Source organism: Filicampus tigris, chromosome 20, assembly GCF_054856515.1.
Source record: "Filicampus tigris isolate MCC_2025a chromosome 20, RoL_Ftig_1.0, whole genome shotgun sequence".
Taxonomy (NCBI): domain Eukaryota; kingdom Metazoa; phylum Chordata; class Actinopteri; order Syngnathiformes; family Syngnathidae; genus Filicampus; species Filicampus tigris.
The window spans coordinates 8,759,679-8,778,917 of record NC_141236.1 but is presented as its reverse complement, the minus strand read 5'-3'; the positions used below and the strand labels follow the sequence as shown (position 1 = coordinate 8,778,917).

At 43.9% G+C, this 19,239-nt stretch overlaps 3 protein-coding genes across 3 annotated transcripts in view; 2 read left to right on the top strand and 1 right to left on the bottom strand.

The window, feature by feature from the left end:
• Positions 1-18,746, bottom strand: part of LOC147128181 (uncharacterized) — a 192,689-nt gene extending 173,943 nt beyond the window's left edge. The window contains exons 1-3 of the mRNA XM_086019310.1: positions 18,542-18,746; positions 17,544-17,691; positions 6,635-6,813 (exon numbers count right to left, since the gene is read on the bottom strand). The gene's annotated coding sequence lies outside the window, so the exon portion shown is untranslated. The remainder of the gene's footprint in view (positions 1-6,634; positions 6,814-17,543; positions 17,692-18,541) is intronic.
• On the top strand, positions 176-12,566 carry dll4 (delta-like 4 (Drosophila)). The gene is made up of 11 exons (XM_086019305.1): positions 176-562; positions 662-913; positions 1,144-1,201; positions 2,183-2,446; positions 5,145-5,205; positions 6,332-6,462; positions 6,669-6,838; positions 8,014-8,233; positions 9,217-9,934; positions 10,046-10,154; positions 11,680-12,566. Exons 1-11 carry the CDS (start codon positions 515-517, stop codon positions 11,683-11,685), a joined length of 2,037 nt encoding a protein of 678 aa, XP_085875431.1. The 5' UTR covers positions 176-514; the 3' UTR covers positions 11,686-12,566.
• On the top strand, positions 15,471-17,319 carry chac1 (ChaC, cation transport regulator homolog 1 (E. coli)). The gene is made up of 3 exons (XM_086019309.1): positions 15,471-16,093; positions 16,180-16,215; positions 16,685-17,319. The coding sequence occupies exons 1-3, from the start codon at positions 15,917-15,919 to the stop codon at positions 17,063-17,065; spliced, it is 594 nt and encodes a 197-aa protein (XP_085875435.1). The 5' UTR covers positions 15,471-15,916; the 3' UTR covers positions 17,066-17,319.
• Positions 18,747-19,239: the final 493 nt, after the last annotated feature.

Below are 19,239 nucleotides of genomic sequence, written 5' to 3'. Positions count from 1 at the left end.
CGAGGGTAAGGAGGAGGAGGACGACGACGGCGAGGAGGCGGAGGAGGAGTGTGGTGGGCGAGTGGGCGTGGAGCGCGGCGTCCGCGATTGGCAGTTTATGTAATGAGTCGCGGCGCTCAAGTCTATAAATGAGGGAGGGCGCGCGCCGTGCGCTCCCATTGAAGGCGGACGAGAGTGACGCGCGGCGGGCTGTGTGGACGCTCCTTGGACGCACAACTTTTTTGCACCCCACCGAAACACGCACGCACGTACGAGGGGCCGCGCGCACGCCGCTGACGTGCACGTTTGTGGAGTACGGTGCCATGTGAGGAGGGGCGACAAGAGGAGGAGGAGGGGGGTCGCCGCCGCGCTTCTTGGATATTGGTCCCGTCACATTTGGATAACGTTTTCTGGAGGAGAGGAGCTAAGAGTGGGCATTTGGAAGGATTATAACACCCCCATTTTCTTCTACTTTTCTTGAATTGCTTCTTTGGAATTGGGATTGTATTGTGGGTGTTACTTTGGCTGCAGAAGGATGGCAGCTTGGTTCACCTTCACCCTTGCCTTCAGCACCATGACACAGGTATGAAGGAGGACCCCCCCGCACCCCCAAAAAAGCAACAGGAGCCACTGTTTATTTTTTGAGCAATTATCATAAAATATATATTTTTGTGTCTTGTAGGTGTTTGCCTCAGGTGTTTTTGAGCTGCACCTCCACGACTTTAAGAACCACAGGGGTCTGCTGGCCAACGGGCTCCCGTGCAAGCCCAGCTGCAGGACTTACTTCAGTGTGTGCCTGAAGAACTACCAGGCCGTGGTCTCGCCGGGGGACTGCATCTTCGGCAGCACCCGGACGCCAGTGCTGGGCTCCTCCAACTCGTTCGGCGGTGTGCCACCTGGTCCCATTCAGATCCCCTTCAACTTCGGGTGGCCGGTAAGAACCCATTTAGAGCATACTTTCACTTTTATGTGAACTTTTAGGAGTTTGTTTGTCCTTTGTTTTGGTCCCTTTGAGGGGCTCACCTGCTCCTCCAAATATTTCAGTAACATCATCACTGATTCCAAAAGCTACCAAGTGTCCCAGCTTGAAACAAAATCTACATAAAATATGTTTTTTAATTGTCAATTCAAGACTGGTAACAATCTGTCTGTTTCTCCGTATAGGGATCCTTTTCATTAATAATTGAAGCCTGGCACTCTCCTCATGGAAATCTACCTGTAGGTAAGTGGCGCATGTCCAAGCTTCACCACAGGAGGGCGCTCGAGGTGCACACTTAATAGCCCCCCAACCACCTAACAGAAAGGGATGTGAAGTTTTATATTTCACAACAATTATTAAGCAAAAGATGAAGTCATTAATTAGTCTTCATTTAGTCACCTTGTTGGTTGCTTTCATATATTTTTCACACCTTCTCCACCTCTTTGTTATGAACTTGTGGACACCTTCTTCATTCTTGTGCTCAACACAATTGAACTTCCTGCGGTTTATTTTTGGCGTGGGAACGAGCCGCGGGGCTTTCGGTGAGAATATGCGGAGACTGCCAAGAAGCCCTGACTGCGTCTTCCTGTATTTTACACCTTACTTCTGTTCCGCCCCACTGGAAGACGGGACCGGGATGGGGGGCGTGGGGGGGCCCTGGGAATGTTTTTGCCGACGGAAGAGAAAGAGGAAATTTCAAAACCTGAGTTTATCTTTCATCTGGGCTGTATAGGATGTGATAAGGGATGCAGCTTGCTACTGGGCAGATTAGTGGAGTGGAACGAGGCGACGTTAGAAAGCACAATAATTTATGATACGCGCTCGGGTGTGGGGGAGAAAGGAAATCGTTCTACCTTTTAAGGGTACAATAGCTTTTTGACCCTTTTTGCAGCTGTACCAGGAAATGCTACAAACCCCAACTTAATTTTTTCTTAAACTTTATTGAGCCACGGCTCGCATTTTGCATTTGAAAACTGCCATGACATACCAGCAAACAAAAATATCACAAAAAGGAGACATACTGAAATCGTTACGATGTAACGTGGTAGTGGAAGAGCATTTAATTGTTCTGCCACTGTCGCTAAACGCCACTGGCATCGACATATGAACCCAGATTTGTCATAATTTTCCACCTGATGATCTCTCACCGTGGTCCTGAATCACTGTTCTAAATATGTAAACAATTTCACAAACACAACCTTAAGACAATCCAACTCCTTCCAGATACAGACAACCCGGACTTTCTGATAAGCTTCTTCGCCATCCAAAGACAACTAAGTGTGGGCAGCGACTGGGCGCAGGACACGCAGACCAGCGAGCAGACGGAGCTGAAGTATTCCTACCGCTTCGTCTGCAACAAAAGTTACTACGGCGAGAGCTGCTCCAAGAAATGCACACCCCGGGACGACCGCTTCGGACACTACACCTGCACCAGGGACGGGCAGTTGTCCTGCCTGGCCGGCTGGAAGGGGGAATACTGCGAAGAACGTAAGTCAGTCGACCGGCGCGCACCTCAGTGTTTGTCTGCAGGGATTCAAACTTTGTCATCGTGACTGTTTGGACAAATCTTGAAGTGTGGAATTGTTTTGAACTACTATGAAGACAGTCACTGATGGCGTAGTGGTTCACTTTACTGACTTCTGTACAGGCAGCTTGGGTTCAATTCCAATTCAGTGATGATCTGAAATGTGAATGGCGGGTGTAGTCTGCCTATCACCCAAAGTCTGCTGGGATAGGTTTCAGTGAATTGGTGAAGAAAAGGGATAGATGGCTGCATGCTTTAACTTGTCCAATTTGAATAGCCAAACACTAATTTTGCAACGTTTTTCAACCTCCAACTTTTTCTTATTTGTTTGTAAAGACTAAACAGTTTTGAGTCGCAAGTGTTTTTTGAAGTGGTCACATTGAAAGATTAGCATTTCTAAGGCTAATTGTGCGGACTGGTCCCAAATAATTGCTTTGCAAAGCTCTGAATTGCGCTATGATTATACACTAGACTGAGTAAGTTGCTGGTGGTTATAATTGAGGTCAGGCCATTTGTGCTCAAATGCAACATTTTACTTGTCCAAATTCAATACCCAAACACTTGATTTACAAAGGTGCAACAAGGATGCTCAACACCACTTTACTTGCCTGAAACACGAACCCAAACACTCGCTCTGCAATCAAAAAGATTGGCGTCGGACCTACAGACCCGCCCCACCCTCACCCGGTTGAGGCCCCCCCTTTTCAAAACAACAAATGAATCAAGAGTGGCGCACAAGAGTAATGGTTACCATGTGCTGCATACGCGACAATGGATCTGTCATCTGTGCCATTTGGTGGCCAAAGAGGAATTGGTGTGATCTATTCGGACGGCCGCGCGCCAAATTCTAACCATATGGGCTGACGCGTTGCAATTAGAGGCTCATCTTTCATGGCCGACTAAAGGAAATACACATAAGGGGGATAAGAAAAAGATAGATTTGGAACGCTATAGTAACTTCTTATCTCACGTTTAAATTGCCTGTGTTTTACTTACAGTGTTGGGAGAGTTGAAAATAACGTCAGTAAAATGCCCATCTCTGGTTATATGTTCAAGCACGACCGGATAACTAAAACAAGAGCGTTTTGTTGCCATTTGCCAAGTGTTTTACATGTTTAACCGCAAAAAAAAAATGTTGGGGCTGCTATGATGATTGACGCGCAGTTTGTCCAATAACACTTCAGTATCCTAGTACATCCGGTCAGCGAGTTCAAAGTAGTTACACTATGTTATGTCTGAATTGTAATGCGTTACACGACTTTGTGCACTACTTTTTTTTAGCTACTTTCACAAACTCCCAATAAAAACATGAATGTAATACCATACAGAGGCATAAATTCATTGAACATATGCGATACACATGCACATTTACTGTGCGCACTTTGTACACACATTACTATGCAATCTTCAGTGAAGTCTGTTTTACAGTCCCACACAGTGAACATGTTTCTCCAAACTTTCAGCAAAGCATGTGCCATAGCTAATCAAATTCTGACTCTTTAAAAAAAAATTCAGAAATCTATATAGCTAAATAATCAAATCAGGATATTCCGAAATATGACCAACAATCGAGTCATGAATTCCCGGCCTATCTTGTACCAATCAGGGATACTGCTATGATGATGATTGGCGTTCCGTTCGTCCAATGCAGTTTCCCAACAGAAAACCCAGTCACAGTGAAAGGAGTAATACATGCAGACTGAGTTAACTGGTGATTTAGAAATCCCAGCAGGAAGCACTTTAGAGGTCTCATAAAGTGGAAATGTCTGCAGAAAAGAGTTCAAAATGCCTTGCTACTGAGATTGTAACGAGTAAAATAAGAATACAACTTTAGACTGTTCGTGGTGCAGCTGGGAATTCACTTCACTTGAAACTGGCTCAAAACTCAAATTCTATCTCGCAACACAAAAACAAAACACATGATGGCTCGTAACTTGAAAAACGTGCAAGTTGGGGCTTTCAAGAGTCAAGGTACCGCTGCACTGTATTACTGTAAATTGCATTACTTTTGTAACGCTTCACTCCCAACAAGTTCAAACATGCCTGACTGGTTCTGAATGTCGGCCATTTAGCATAGACAGGTGTGCTTTTACCTGACACTACTGTATTATTTACCACAATACTGGCCTGCGCGTGCCCGGTAACCCAATCCGCATGAGGGGAGGGGACGGCAGAAGGAGGGGGCGGGGGTGCGCGCATTGCTAGGAGGCCACGCACGCGTGCCTTACACGCGCCGAGGTTAATCACGCTGCTATTATCCAGCCACGCGCCGGGCCGCCGAGTAACGCGCGCGCTCGATAGCAGCAGCTGCAAATATGGCGGCCACAACAACAATAGTGACAGCTGTCTGCTATTGAGAGCGAGCATCTGTTGCCCACTAAACTGGCTGCTTACCGTCGGCAGCCGCGCGATAATGTCGGAGCCCCGCGAGTCCCGCGCTGCGCAAACAAACCCCTCAGCAGCTGGGTTGAGATCAAATGAGTGGCAAAGCGAGACACATGGACATTTCTGCTGTGTTATTTATAAAGACGTCAAGCGTGACCTAGAATGTTATACCGTGTATGGAAAAAAAAAATAAATACTTTACATATTTTATAGAGAACTTCAAAATGCAACAACGGGAGTATTACATTGATGTATTTGTTCTATTTTTTTCTGTAGCCATCTGTCTGGAAGGCTGCAGCGAGAGGAACGGCAACTGCTCCAAACCTGGCGAGTGTGTGTAAGTATTGAACCTAAAGTACCATATTATTAGTTACAAGATCCAATACAAAAAGTGAAGTCTCAAGATATTGCTTGTGATTGTCTTATTTTGCTGCATGCTAGGTTACGTCAATCAAAAACGAGCATAATTTACACATTTTTCATTCATTCAACTGGACTCAAAGTTACAGTCAGGGAGTTTTGATGTTGCATTTTGTTGCCCAAAAATGCAAAACAAACCAGGCACAGTGTCACATTCATTATGTTTATGATGAAGGGATTTCTCATCTTTTAAAATAGTCAGTTGTGTGCTCCTATCATACTCAAAACAGGCTTAAGTTCAGTGATCCACAGCAAATTCCCCAATTCTCCCCTTCCCATGTCCACTTTTCCTCCCACATCATATTTTGCCCTCTTTTTGGCGACACAAATCCATCACTACCCCGACCAGGAATGAGGTTAAAACCCTTTGGGATGCCCGAACAGCATCGTTAAGCCGCTCCCACATCCCCTCTCACTCAGCGCAGCAAATCATAACAGAACATCTTTATAGTCACTTAATGGATTTAAGATTGTTTGTCCTGGAATGAAATTGAAATTGAAAATGAAATCTCATGTAGCTAAATAACCGAAATATCAGAAACGCCTTTAATATGATATGACTTCTACAGCTCTTGTGTTGACTCATACAGTATTGCACTGTGCAAGTGTGTAATATTTTGGACAGTGGTTAACTCAACTTTATCACATATCAATATCACCTGACAGACATCTGTCATATGGTAAAAATACAGAGGGGTCCTCTGTGTATGATGGACAACATGAAAATCATAGCTCAATATTAAATATATGATGGAAAGAAAATAATTGTTTAAAAAAAAAAAAAAAAAGTTATTCTAAAAATAAATACAGGGGGTCAAAGATTTTTTTTTAGATTTAGATGGAAATTACTATCTGAAAAACATACTGTGGGTAAAATGGAAAAAAAAAAAAAAAACGTATTTATAATAATGATGACCTTGCTACTGTTAGCGCCGGTCATTGATAGATTATGTGTTCCAATTTGCCTACAAATTCAAGAATGATAGAATTTAAAGAATTGTTATTGTAACCATGAGACTGATCCTTTTATCTCCCCGCTACAGGTGTCGAGATGGCTGGCAGGGCACCTTCTGCGACGAGTGCAAGAAGTACCCGGCATGTAAGCATGGCACCTGCCAGCTGCCGTGGCAGTGCAACTGTCAAGAGGGCTGGGGAGGCCTATTGTGTGACCAAGGTAAGGACACACACACACGCATACTGGTCCACTTTCAAAGACACTCTCATGTTGCCGGCTTTTCATTTGGATCAGCTGAAGCGCATTACTTAAATTGGGTTTCCCCTCGCTCATGATACACAACCGGGGATGGAGGGGGTAACTTTCTTTCCAGTCGTAAACAAACACTCACCTCTCACTCCTCGTCTTCCTCCGTCTCCGCTAAGATCTGAACTTCTGCACGCATCACCATCCCTGCGTGAATGGCGCCACCTGCATGAACACGGGCCAGGGCAGCTACACGTGCACATGCATGCCGGGCTTCACGGGCGTCAACTGCGAGCTGGAGATGCAGGAGTGCGACAGCAACCCCTGCCGCAATGGAGGGATATGCACCGTAAGTCTTATTTCGCTTTTTTTTTTTTTTTTTCACCCCCCACAATGTGTCTTAAAAACATATTTGTGATTTGGTATTTGTTATAACACTTTAACGGTTAACAATTATAGCACAGTTATTTTCAAGCCCTTGTTGAAATTAGCCGGTTTTGATGCGAGCAGTCCTCCCTCATACAAATAAGCCACTGCTCACGGCTCGTACTAGGAGCCAAGAAATCAAAAAGGACTGCAAAAAGATAGTAAAAGATCTGATTTTATTTTCAGTCGTGGATTATAATTGCGATCCATATATCTGGCACATGCAGTGGACGTGCATTTGCAGTACGTCACAATCCAGCGAAATTCAAAACAGCTCATTCACCGACATTTGGGGACCAAAGAAGCTAGCAACACACTGACTTAGTTAGGGCAGGCACTGCAGAGACACTTTTATTTATACAAGCGAGTCAAAATCAATTATCCAAAATACAAGGGTGGCTTTGAAAATATTAAAACATCCTCACACGAAAAGACACAATGCCAAAAGAAGGGACACAAACTCTTTTATTCAATTAGAAACCAGAAGAAAGTCTTTTCCAGAAATGGCGCGATGGAAAATCAAACAGGGATGTCTTTTCACACATTTCACACTGATACAAACAAAACAAAGTTAACACAAAATAGAATTACTTCACGTGGGATAGGATAATCGTGGCCAATCAAAGCAACTAAGCCAAGGAAATGCTGGTTTTTCCATTTCCCCCCCCCCAAAAAATGTGTCTCTCCGCCAGGGCCAGTCCAAACTCCATCAGCAACAGAGGTCTAAACCATGAACAAAAATGTGTCCATTGGTTGAACGACAAGTTAAACAAGAAATGTCTTCCACCTCACAGTTCTGAGGTTAGAGGTTAAAACTTGGGCAGTGGCGTGGGCGTGTTCTCCCTGTGATTGCTTGGGCTTTCCTCTGTGTTACTCTGGATTCCTCCCAGATTCTAAAAATGTGCATGCTAGGTTGAAAGCAACTCTAAAGACTCAATATGTGCTCTGCAATTGGTGACCAGTCTAGGGTGTACACTGGCTCTCACCCAGAGTCGACTGGGATAGGCTCCAGCACGTGCACAAACGTAATGAGGACAAGTGGTTTAGAATAAGGATGTCTGCGGTACATTGAAGCTAATGCTGTGCCTATTTCCCTAGAATCTGGAGAGTGGCTACATCTGCTCGTGTCTGGAGGGCTTCGAGGGCTCCCACTGCGAGCACAGCCTGCTGACGTGCGTCGATTCCCCCTGCTTCCATGGTGGCAAGTGCTGGGAGAAGGACAATGGGCGAAGCTACATGTGCGAGTGTCCCCGCAGCTACACCGGCCTAAACTGCGAGAAGAGAGTGGACAAGTGCACATCGCTCCCCTGCGCTAATGGTACGGCCTTCCTCCCCCCTCCCCACCACTGATTCCTGCAACTGGAAGCGTGCGGAACAACAGGAATTGCTGGGAAGTCGGTGTCTATTGTCCTGCTTATAAACAGTCGACAGCCCCGAGCTACAGCTTGTAAATGTCACCGCAGCCCGCGGTGGTCGTTGTTGAAGGGGACAGTGGGGAGGCGGGGGGGGGGGGGGAAATGTCTTGTTTTACTAAAAGCGGAATTGTTTTTTGTGGGGAGAACAATCACAGTTGTGTGGTTGTGTTTCTGATTGGACGCAGATGTTCAAACTGTGGCCTCCTCGTGGGAACGTTTCTGGGGATCGGCACTTGTTGAGTGCTCACAACTCAATTCGAATGCACTTGGAAGGCCTGTTAGTTCCCCATGAAATATCATCCTGGATTAGAAACTTCTACACTTCCTACTTCGTTGAACTAGTTAGGCAAATGGTTTCCTTTCTGTTGATTCTAGTGTGTAAGAACTTGAAAAACCTGACCTCTTGCCCATCATAAAGTTTTGTGATGAACTAGAACAGAGATGGTAAACCAGGTAGACTCGGAAACATAGAACAAAGCTTTTCCATAAGAGTGGGACCCAGAAAATGGTAGCAAAGTACACCTTTGCACCTTTAGGAGTCGTGCGTTGGTATCCACAATGATACAGCTTGGTAACCTACTAGGTGGTCTTGTAAATAGTACCATTTACCGCAAAGTGCTATGTGTGTAGAGTCTACCTTGAGGGTCTGCATCCAAAAGACTTCCCATAATAGAGTTGCCCAAAAAAGGATGGAAAAATACATCATTGCACCCTCAGGGCTATTATGGTGGTAGCCTTAAAAATACAGCTTGCTAACCAGCCAGTCCCTGGTCAGTCTTGGAAAAAACATTGGTTACTGTGGAGTGCTGTGTAGATTTTATCTTGAGGGACTGGACACCTATTTTGACAGTTCAGGAGTAACACTTCCTCTTTGTGATTTCGGTAGGTGGTCAGTGCCTGATCCATGGTGGAACTCGGGTGTGCAGCTGTCGCGCAGGATTTACGGGCCAGCGTTGTGAAATCAACATCAACGAATGTGCCGGGAACCCATGCGTCAACGGTGGTACCTGCCTTGACCGGATCAACGACTACACCTGTGCATGTCCCCCGGGGTACAGTGGGCGCAACTGCGACAGGGTCCTCAATGAGTGTCCCCTCCATCCCTGCCTCAATGGCGGCGTCTGCACCAATAAGACCCCGGCCACTTGTGTCTGCCCACCTGGCTTCACCGGGCCCAGCTGCGAGTTCTTCGCCGCCGTGACTTCACAAGTGGGGGAGATTCAAGATGGCTTCCAGTGGGCAGCGGTCTCTCTAGCCGTGGGGCTAGTGGCGCTTTTGGTGCTTCTGTGCATGGTGGGCTTGGCCCTTAGACACATCCACCGGCAGGCTCGAAGGCAGCGAGAGGACACCGAGACTATGAACAATGTGTCCAGTGCTCAGCAGGATAACCTCATACCAGCGTCGCAACTGAAAAACACCAACCAGAAAGTCAGCCTGGAGGTGGACTGCGACTCAGAAAAGTCGAACTTTATCCATAAAAACTATCACTTGGACTCTTACAGCTCGAAAACAAAGGAATTTAAGGACGAGAAGTCGCAAGAAGACAAAAGTCTTATTTACGACAAATGTTTAGAAGACAAAAGACCCTTGAGTAGAGTGTGCAGGTAAGTCTATTGAATTGTGAGGGTTTTTTTGTGCTATTTCTACTAGTAACACAGAAATGTGCAAGTATCTCCATGAGTTTCTTGTTAAAGGCGCTGGATTTGTGTCCACAGTGAAAAGCCAGAGTGTAGGATATCAACAATATGTTCATCCAGAGACTCTATGTACCAGTCGGTATTCGTCATAGCCGACGCGAGGAGGGAGTGCGTCATAGCAACCGAGGTAAGTTGAACCACAATCAAGCAAGTTCTGATTCTACTGTGTCATAGCGACATGGCGCAACTGGGTGGTAGAGGTGAGAAACTGTTTGGAAATAGGCAGGTCAGTCAGTCTGATGAAATTGCTACTTGAGCATCCACGCTGAACCCTTGAAGGGTGTCATTGTTCACAGTAAAATAAAGACAAGAAGCCGTTGTAGATTGGTGAAGTCGGCTGGAAGACTTAACATCCTTTCCATCAAGAAAAGCCTGCAGTGTTCTTTTCCTGAAGACATTTTGTCGTCTCATTGCGATGAGAGTGCCTTGCTAGCATCCATGCTAATTCTATTAAGGGTGTTGCTGTAGTAAAATAAAGGAAGACTGTGGTGAATCCTGTAGAAGAAGTTGGAAGACGTTTCATCAAGAAAAGCTTGGCAGTACTCTTTTTTCCGGCTGTCATTTTGTTGTCCCGGTCCGATAAAAATGCGACTATACCATCCGCATTAAACCCTTTGAGGGTGTTGTTGTTTACAAGTGGACCAGTAAAAAAAGACAAAAAGGAAGGCAGCATAGCGTGGCAAGTCGGTTGGAAGATGGCCAATATTCACTCCAAGTAAAGCCTGCAATGTTGTTTTCCTGATTGTCATCTTGTTCCGATAAAAAATAAAAATAAAAATCCAAGCTAGCATCCACGCTAATCCCTTTGAGGGTATTGTTGTTTTCAAGTTGATTAAAGAAAGAAGCCAGTGTATCTTTGCTTATTCAGTGGACAACCATTAACGCGAGATCAATCAAGAAAGCCTGACAGTTTCGAGAAGACAATGTTCTGATAAAACTAGGTTATAAATTTCATCCGTCTTATAAGGATAACTGGGGCAAAAAAATGGCAACAAACAAGTTCTGCCGAGCTTGTCTGACCATGGCCAACCGTTGCCTGCCCAAAGAATACTGATTTCCCAAATATTTAATGTATGAGATTTTACTGAATTTCTCAGAGTAATACATAAATCTTAATGGCAAAACTCAGACAAATTTAAGCGTTGGGTCTCTATAAAGGCACTAAACAGAATTAGGATCGTTCTTTCCTGGCAGAGGTCTGCATTCCGCCATATGACTTGATTAAGGATCTTAGACGCTTAATATTTCATTATAGAAAACATGACTTTCGAATTAATTGTGTTCCATTGGGTCTTAACTCAAACAGACTTCAAATAAAAAGCAAAGCCACAGCTCAGACTGGGGGACTGATTTTTTTCAGATTCCACACAGGGTTGGGCCAATTGGGTCCCAGGAGTGCATTTTGTTTGTGGACTAATTTCCAGAACAAATTAAGATACATTCATCTTTTTCTTTTCATTTTTTTCATCCTGTCCTGTTCGGCAGCTTGGCCATGCTGAATGGAGAAGCTCTCTCTCTTTTTATGCCAGAACCCCATTTCAATGCAACAGTGGAGCTGAACTTCATCTTCAAGTTTATTACAAATCAACTGAATATATGAAGGGCTAAGTTTGAACTTTTGCTAACCACGTCTTCTCCTCTGTCCACTGCAGGTTTAAAAACGAGTGACGTAGGAGAGAGACAGAAACACAATCGAAGCAGAATTGGAACATTCTGGATTGTTTACAAATGCCCAGAAGAGACTTGGAGGTTGTTGGGTTTTTTTCGACGTATCAACCGCTGCTCTCTGGAAGACTTGAGGACACGGTGGAGGAACATTTTAACTTATCTCTCGGACGGTTGAAAAGGAGGCGAAGGTGGATCGCCACGCCTTGTGTGATAATCACCACAATGACGATGACTTACAGCCAACCAATCAGTGAAAGTTGCCTGAGATTTTTTTTTTTTTTTAGCCCCGCCCTGCAGAAAACCCTTACTCCTGCCGGTCACTCTTGCCACCTTCGCCTTCTATGCAAAAAAAAAAAAAAACTCAGGATCAACACCCACAATCCAACGTCACTAACACAGAGTAATGAATGTCTGAACGTCTTCGATTTGGAGATTTACATGCAGCCCGAGTTCACTAGAAGCCTTAAAAACAGGGGTGTTTGGGTGGGGTGGGTTGGGGGTGAAAATGCTAAATTTGTGCCCTTGTCTCCTCTTGGATTGTTTGCACTACAAAAAAAATGACAAATGAAGAAAGTACTTTTCAATCAGCAAAGACTTGCAGCAGTCAAACGTACGCATAGAAGCGTTTCTATGCAACCTGAACGAGACAAACACAGAAAGACTCTCACATCACCACTGCCTGCCTGCCTATGACACAGTTCAAAACTACAGAACCACTAATGTAATTGTTTTTTTAAGTGATTTCCAGAGTTTAATTTAAATATGACGCATTGCTCTTTATATGTTTTATAATATTATTTTGTATATAAGGCATATTTATAAGGACCAAACTTCTGAGGAATAAACTTTGTGGAAAAATTGTTTTAAGATATTTCTGACGTGTTTAATGCTCACATGTGCTTTGTTTTATTGCTTTTATACGGAGGATCAATTTTGATGAGCACCAGAATTCGGAAGAAACGTGACCTGGCTTGTGAATATGAAATCCAGCTGCGTGTCACATACTAGGATTTTTTGGGAGACATGCAGGGGAGACATGAAGCAAAGGCCTCCACCCTCCATCCCTCCTCATTTCCTGACTGCCTGCCGCATCACTACTTTGAGTAATTCCTGGAAACGCCTTTGGCTCTCGTCCCACCCTGTGTTCTCTCCGCGGACCCCTCAAATTAGCTTGAAATTCAAATCCATTTCCATGGAGACCGGGCCCCCTCGAGCTGCAAACGGTGAAACAAAGCCCGACCCCACCTCCCGTAACGCTCTCACGCACGCGTCACCCCGAAAACAGATGCTGCAAAGAGGACGGGGGGTAGGTGTGCGGGGGTATTAAAAAAGAAAAAAGAAAAAAAACAGCAGCATATGCCAGCTCTCAAGCACCCATAAAATAACACACACACACACTTATGAATGCGCACACCCCACTGGCTGCCTCGCCCTCCGGGGCAAAGAGTGATATTTTACTACCCGCTTCTGTACCACCCACTCGGGGGCAAACAAAGCCGGGCGGAGGGGGCCTGGTACTGGGGATGTCACCTCATCAGAGCGGAAGGGATGAAGGGGCGGGCTTAACACCAGATGGGAGGCAGTGCATGTGCCGTAAATCCTCGGAAATAACAAAAACATCTCTGTTTTGTGTACGCTGACATATTGAGTGTTCTTATAAGAATCGAGGGCATACATTTCACCATCCACTTCAGCCAATAAGATGTCAAATCCAGGAATCCAAGAACCCAAGTCAGACATCAGAATTTTGTGAGGGTGTGAAATCTGAGCTTTCACTTTATGGGGAAATGACTTAATTCTGATTAACATTGCAAATGTGGAATATGAATTAAGTAGGAAAATCCATACAGGTAACATGGCTCACCTGTTTTCTGGATTTGGTCATGTGACATTCGCAAGCTGAGCACTGGCGGTGCTAGAGGGGAGCCACGGGGGGCACTGGCGCCCCGTGAAATATGTTTGGACCCCCCATGTGTCAGGCCAGATAATTGCCTTGTGGGTATTTTTCAATTATTCCGGGATGTTGTTTCCACTTTTCCGCACGTTCTCCGGAGAGAACATATGAAGATTGTTTATCAGCGTTTTCTGAAGGTTGGGGGGGGGGGGGGTTTGCTTGAAAAAAAAAAAGGTTTGTATAGAGAACACAAAACATGCTTTGATGACCATTACTCTGAGATCTCAGGAGATTTGGTGATGTCTCGCATGCTAATGGTTCAACATCAGGTTTTGACAAAAATCTTGAGGTTCCACTGCAGTACACATCTACACACGCACCTTCACACAGCCATCATCACACACAACACCACCAGGCATTTTCATTGTGTTATAATCACAGCATCCTGTTTGTGACTTGCTGACATCAGTTCCTGTTTCCTATTTGATTAAAACAAAAAAATAATAAAATAAATATGCAGCGCATGTCGGCGAGGGCCGGGTGATTTTCTCACGCACGCGTTTTTCCCAGGAAGCGACAGTGCAAACAGGCCGACTAATCAACTCCTGATGTGATGATGATGTTTTAAAAGCAGGGGAAGCTGGCGTGCATGAAGCAGAGGACTCATCAATTATCACTAGGTGTCAGTAATGAGCCCGTGCACAAGCTAATCACACTTTTTATACGCTAAATGCTTTCAACGCATAGCTCAGGAGTACATTCAGTCTAAATATGTTTCAATTGCAGTGGCTTAAGTGACAGCCCAAGCTGTGGTGGTTATTTCGCAAAGACCCAGCAGAATTCAAGGACCCAAAAAGGCTGAGCCCATTAGTGTTTGTAAACTGATTAACCATTTGATGCCCATAGTTGGGAGGAATGTAGCAAAAACAATGCACGTGTTTAAGAGGGACAACTTATGTAGATGTAGTTCGGAGACAAATATTTGATTGCTGACACCTCTAAGCCAGTCATTGTAACCCAACTAGCTGATAGCTAAGCCAAGTGCTTGATTTTTCTTTTTTAATGACAGTAGCCTATACAGTATACACGGTAAACAAGATTTTACACATGACCTGACATTAGTTATCTAGGGTCACTTTTGTGTAGCACTGTCAGAGAGGAATCCATTTAACAGTTTGCTCATTATTGTGGTTGTAGAATTTCATTGCATCATCCCTTCAGTACTGTTTAATTCAAACCATATAAAACACTCACCTTTATACGTGCAAAGTTGTCAATGACAGCTTTTGTTTTGACGATAATAAATTGGATGGCTCATAGTGTCGAGTCAACGTATATTTTCAATGCTGCCAACATTTGGTTCTGGTTCAAGTAAACAAGTACAATAAAAGGCCATAAGTGACTGTATATTGGATGCCAAAAGTAATTCAACCTTAAATATGTTAAAATTGATGAAGAGGTCGACATATTATGCAGTATAATGTTTTTTAAAAAAAAATCACAGCCCCACACAGTATTTATCTGCAAATCTGATGCAACGTTCGGGTGTGTTGCTTGCAGCCAGGCCCTGAAACGCTAAGAATATGTTGCATCAGCCTCACTGTACGGTAATGCATTAAGTGGCAGCGCAATGAGTCAATCACATTTCGAGTTATGTTAAGTGACAGCTCATTGACCAATAACGCTAAGGCAGAGGACGTCCTTTCACGAATCATTTCAGCCAATATGATATCGAATTTGGTCAAAGAACCGTCCTATTTCGGTGCCCTAGAATCTGATTGGCAGACTTAAAACACGGGTATGAACATAGTTATTCCTATTGGTTTGTATGATAACCTGACTCCGCCTACCCTTGTTGAAGCGTATAAATATTAGCACTCCGTGGAGATAACGCGATCGGAGGAAGAGAGCAGTGCTGAGACGAATCTGAAACAAACTACTCATCACATCTTCCGATTATTTTATCATCGGGCGTGACTTTAATCTTTTTTAAGCCGGCTGAGCAGCTGGCCGAACTCGCTTGTCTTTCTTTCTCGACGCGTCTTTAAGCCCCGAGGGCTACCGCCACCATGGCATTTTAAAGGGCATTATGCGGCAAGTGTAACTGCAAATGGCGATGCATCGGCAAAACCCCCTGCGCACCCGCGTCCTCGCAACTGCTAAGCAGTTGGGCTCCAGTACCGCTCGCGGTATACCATCGAGCCAACCGGTACCGCTGCTGCTGGACCGGAGGAAGCTAACGCTTGTAGGCAGCTAGTTTAGCGCGAGGCCCGAGCGATTCCATCCATTCATCGTCTTCTTTGTAAACGTCGTGCTTAACTAGCATCATGAAGCCTCAAGACATCCTGCCCGCCAAGAGCTCCAGCAGCCTGTGGATCTTCGGCTACGGCTCTCTGGTGTGGAAGCCCGACTTTAAGTACAAGCGGAGCAAAGTGGGCTACATTCGAGGCTACAAGAGACGTTTCTGGCACGGGGACAACTTCCACCGCGGTAATGACGACTTGGTAAGTCTTAATCTTTATTATTATTTTTGGTGTCTTCCCCCCCACCCGAAGAGTGTTGTCTTACGCAAGTCTGCTTTTCTCTACAGCCCGGAAGAGTGGTGACGTTGATCCCAGAGGATGACGTAAGTAGCTGCACTTCCGCTTTCATAGCCATAGATGGCTTGCAGTTACGAACATTCTGACGCATTAGCTAGCTTTAGTCTGCAATACGTGACTTAACAAAAATAATTTAGTATACCAATACCACATTATGCAGCAATTGTGGGAGCTGTTCCAGAAACACCTGTGATAGAGCTTGTATATTATAAAAAACAGTTTGAGCCACTCCCATGTAATAAACATTAAATGTATTAAGACCCACCCAAAAATTGCAAGCATAAGCTTTATAGGAAATTGAACACAAATTTGCAATCATAAACAAATCAAAATTATGAAACTAAAAATGGTTTATAATTTAAGCCTCAAAATACCCATACACTATAATCAGCAGCGTCAACTCATTTTAACCCTCCTGTTATGCATCTAAACCGAAAAATTTGCACTTAAATAAGGTAGTGTCTGTATTTTGACCGTATTGTCTTCACATTCCAGGCGAGCACGTGGGGCGTGGCCTTCGAGGTCAGCGGCGCCCAGGTGGAGGAGGCCCTCGAGTACCTGAACATGCGCGAGGCGGTGCGCGGTGGCTACGACAGCGAGATGGTGGCCTTCCACCCTGAGGAAGGCGGCCCGTCGGTGCCAGCGCTGCTGTACATTGCCACCGCCGACAACCCCCTGTACCTGGGGCCTGCAGCGCCGGAGGAGATCGGGGCCCGCATCGCCGTGTGCGAGGGCCGCACGGGCCACAACCTGGAGTACCTGCTGCGACTGGCCGAATTCATGCGGATCAGCTGCCCGCATGTGGATGACCAGCACCTGTTTGCCGTGGAGGCGGCGGCGCTGGCCATAGTTTCATATTTGTTGGAGGCCCAGTAGCTTAAATGCACACCAAGCCATTTCTAGTCTGTTAAGTCTAATGACTAGTAACTAGTCTGTTTCATCAAATAACACTTGTTTCATCAAATAACACTATAAGCATAATGCCATCATCACACTGTAACACTGAACCTTTTTTCTGTTTTAAATTATTTTTTACAAAGTTATGTCCATGTGTCAATGGTTATGCACATGCATTAATACTAAAAGGTGACATTCATCATTGTGAGAATAAAAACAAATATTAAGACCAAGCTTAATGTGTTTTTTTTAAGTGGGGTCAGAAAATCTGTGTTGTGATGCACTGGGTTAAAGTCAACAGACAGGGATGCACTATTTGCTATACTGGGATGTCAAAAGTTCTTGATGCTTGTAATCAACCCCGCAAATTAGTATTTTGTGTGCGCATTATAATTATTTTTGTCCATAATTGAGTATTTTGTAGTAATTTCTCACATTGCTCAGTGTTCAAGCTTACCTTCAAACTTCTCATGTGATGTGTGGACACTGGGTATCTGGCCAGAGTAAGATTAGCGCAATCTTCATGTGTTGCTTGACAGATCTGTTGTCAGCCTGATTCCCAACTGGAACCAGTAAATTGAGAAATCAAACTTTCATGCTCCCACCTGCCAGTAAATAGAGAAATTAGACTTTGTTTTTCCCACCTGTATTGTTACAGTATTCATTTTTTGACATCTGATATAAAATTAATCTATTCAAACACTCAATAACCACCTCAGGAATAAAACAATGCGTCAACCTCCATGGCAGCCTTGGGTGTGTCCAAAGATGCATGACATCATGAGAGAACTATATGCTTCTGTAGGTAATAAGATGTTTCTCATGTTGTTTCTCATGTTAACATGACATGTTGGTAAGATTATCGTCAAATTGAGACCAATAAATTCTGAGACAAAACTATGACATTGAAATTATAAGATAGATAAGATAAATAGAGATAGAAACACTCAATAATATTCATCAGGCTTCTTTTCGGTCTGACTCAAATGATTAAAACTTAACCTACCTGTCAAATCTACCAAGCATTTAAGAATAGATTATCACTTTCCTAATATATTTGTGTGTGTGTGTGTGTGGAGGGGGGGCATGCATAAATTAACAAAATACTTTATTATACATCTCATTTCAGGGGTATATTTTCACCATATGTTCAGTTGAAGATGAAGACCAGCACCATCAGGGTACGATTTAGCACCCCCCCAAAAAAATGGCTTGGGCCAGTATTTTAATAATACCTGACAAATGTATTTTTGCGCAATTGGGTGTTTCGCACAAAAAAATGCTACAAATGTTTCTTGTGGTTTGTGGCACAAAACCTTCCCAGTTAACTTGGTGAATTAATTGGCGCAATATTTTCACTCTGTTTACTTGTTCAAACGTTCTAATACGTCCCAACCAAAATGTCGACTAAATTGGAACACTGTGTGTTGTTTTTTCTTTTTTTATTACACTTACCACATGTTTGTAGTTAGCGGACGCTGTGGGGGTCCTCGTTGCGGTTGTCTGGAAGTTTGAAGTTTCTATTCGAAATACAGATATTCGATGACCGAAATGACGAGGCATTATTAGCATGCGAAATCGATAGTAGCATAAATCGATAGTAGCATTTGTCCCCCCCCAAAGTCATTAAAATCTCTTCAAACTTTGTCTGAACGCACTGTGGGGGAATAATACTGCCTATTTGAAACCCCCAAAGTAATTAAATTAATAAATGTGGTACAACAAACTAGTTCTTAACATTTCATACGTTCGTCGAAGTTCTTACCTGCTCAGCCCTAATTAAGAACTGGTGTGAAGCAAGCAATTGACAGCGCAAGACGCAATCTCGAAAACAGCTGCGGATTGTGACTAATTAAGTCCGACTTTTTGTATTTTTTATATTTTATACATTTATTAAATATTTTTATATTTAATGTTTTTTTGCAGAACTGAATCAAATACGGCATTTTATTATACAGGTTTTTTTTTAACGGACATTATGTTAATCAAGTTCATTAACTACAACCCCATCCTTTAAATTGAAAAAAAAAAAAGCATGTTAAAGTCTCAGAAAACGGATTACTGTATTCGCACACATATTCCAAATATTTCCACGACTCCAATGACATTTGTAGTCCTAAGATTGACTAGGCTTATAAATCAATCATAATGGT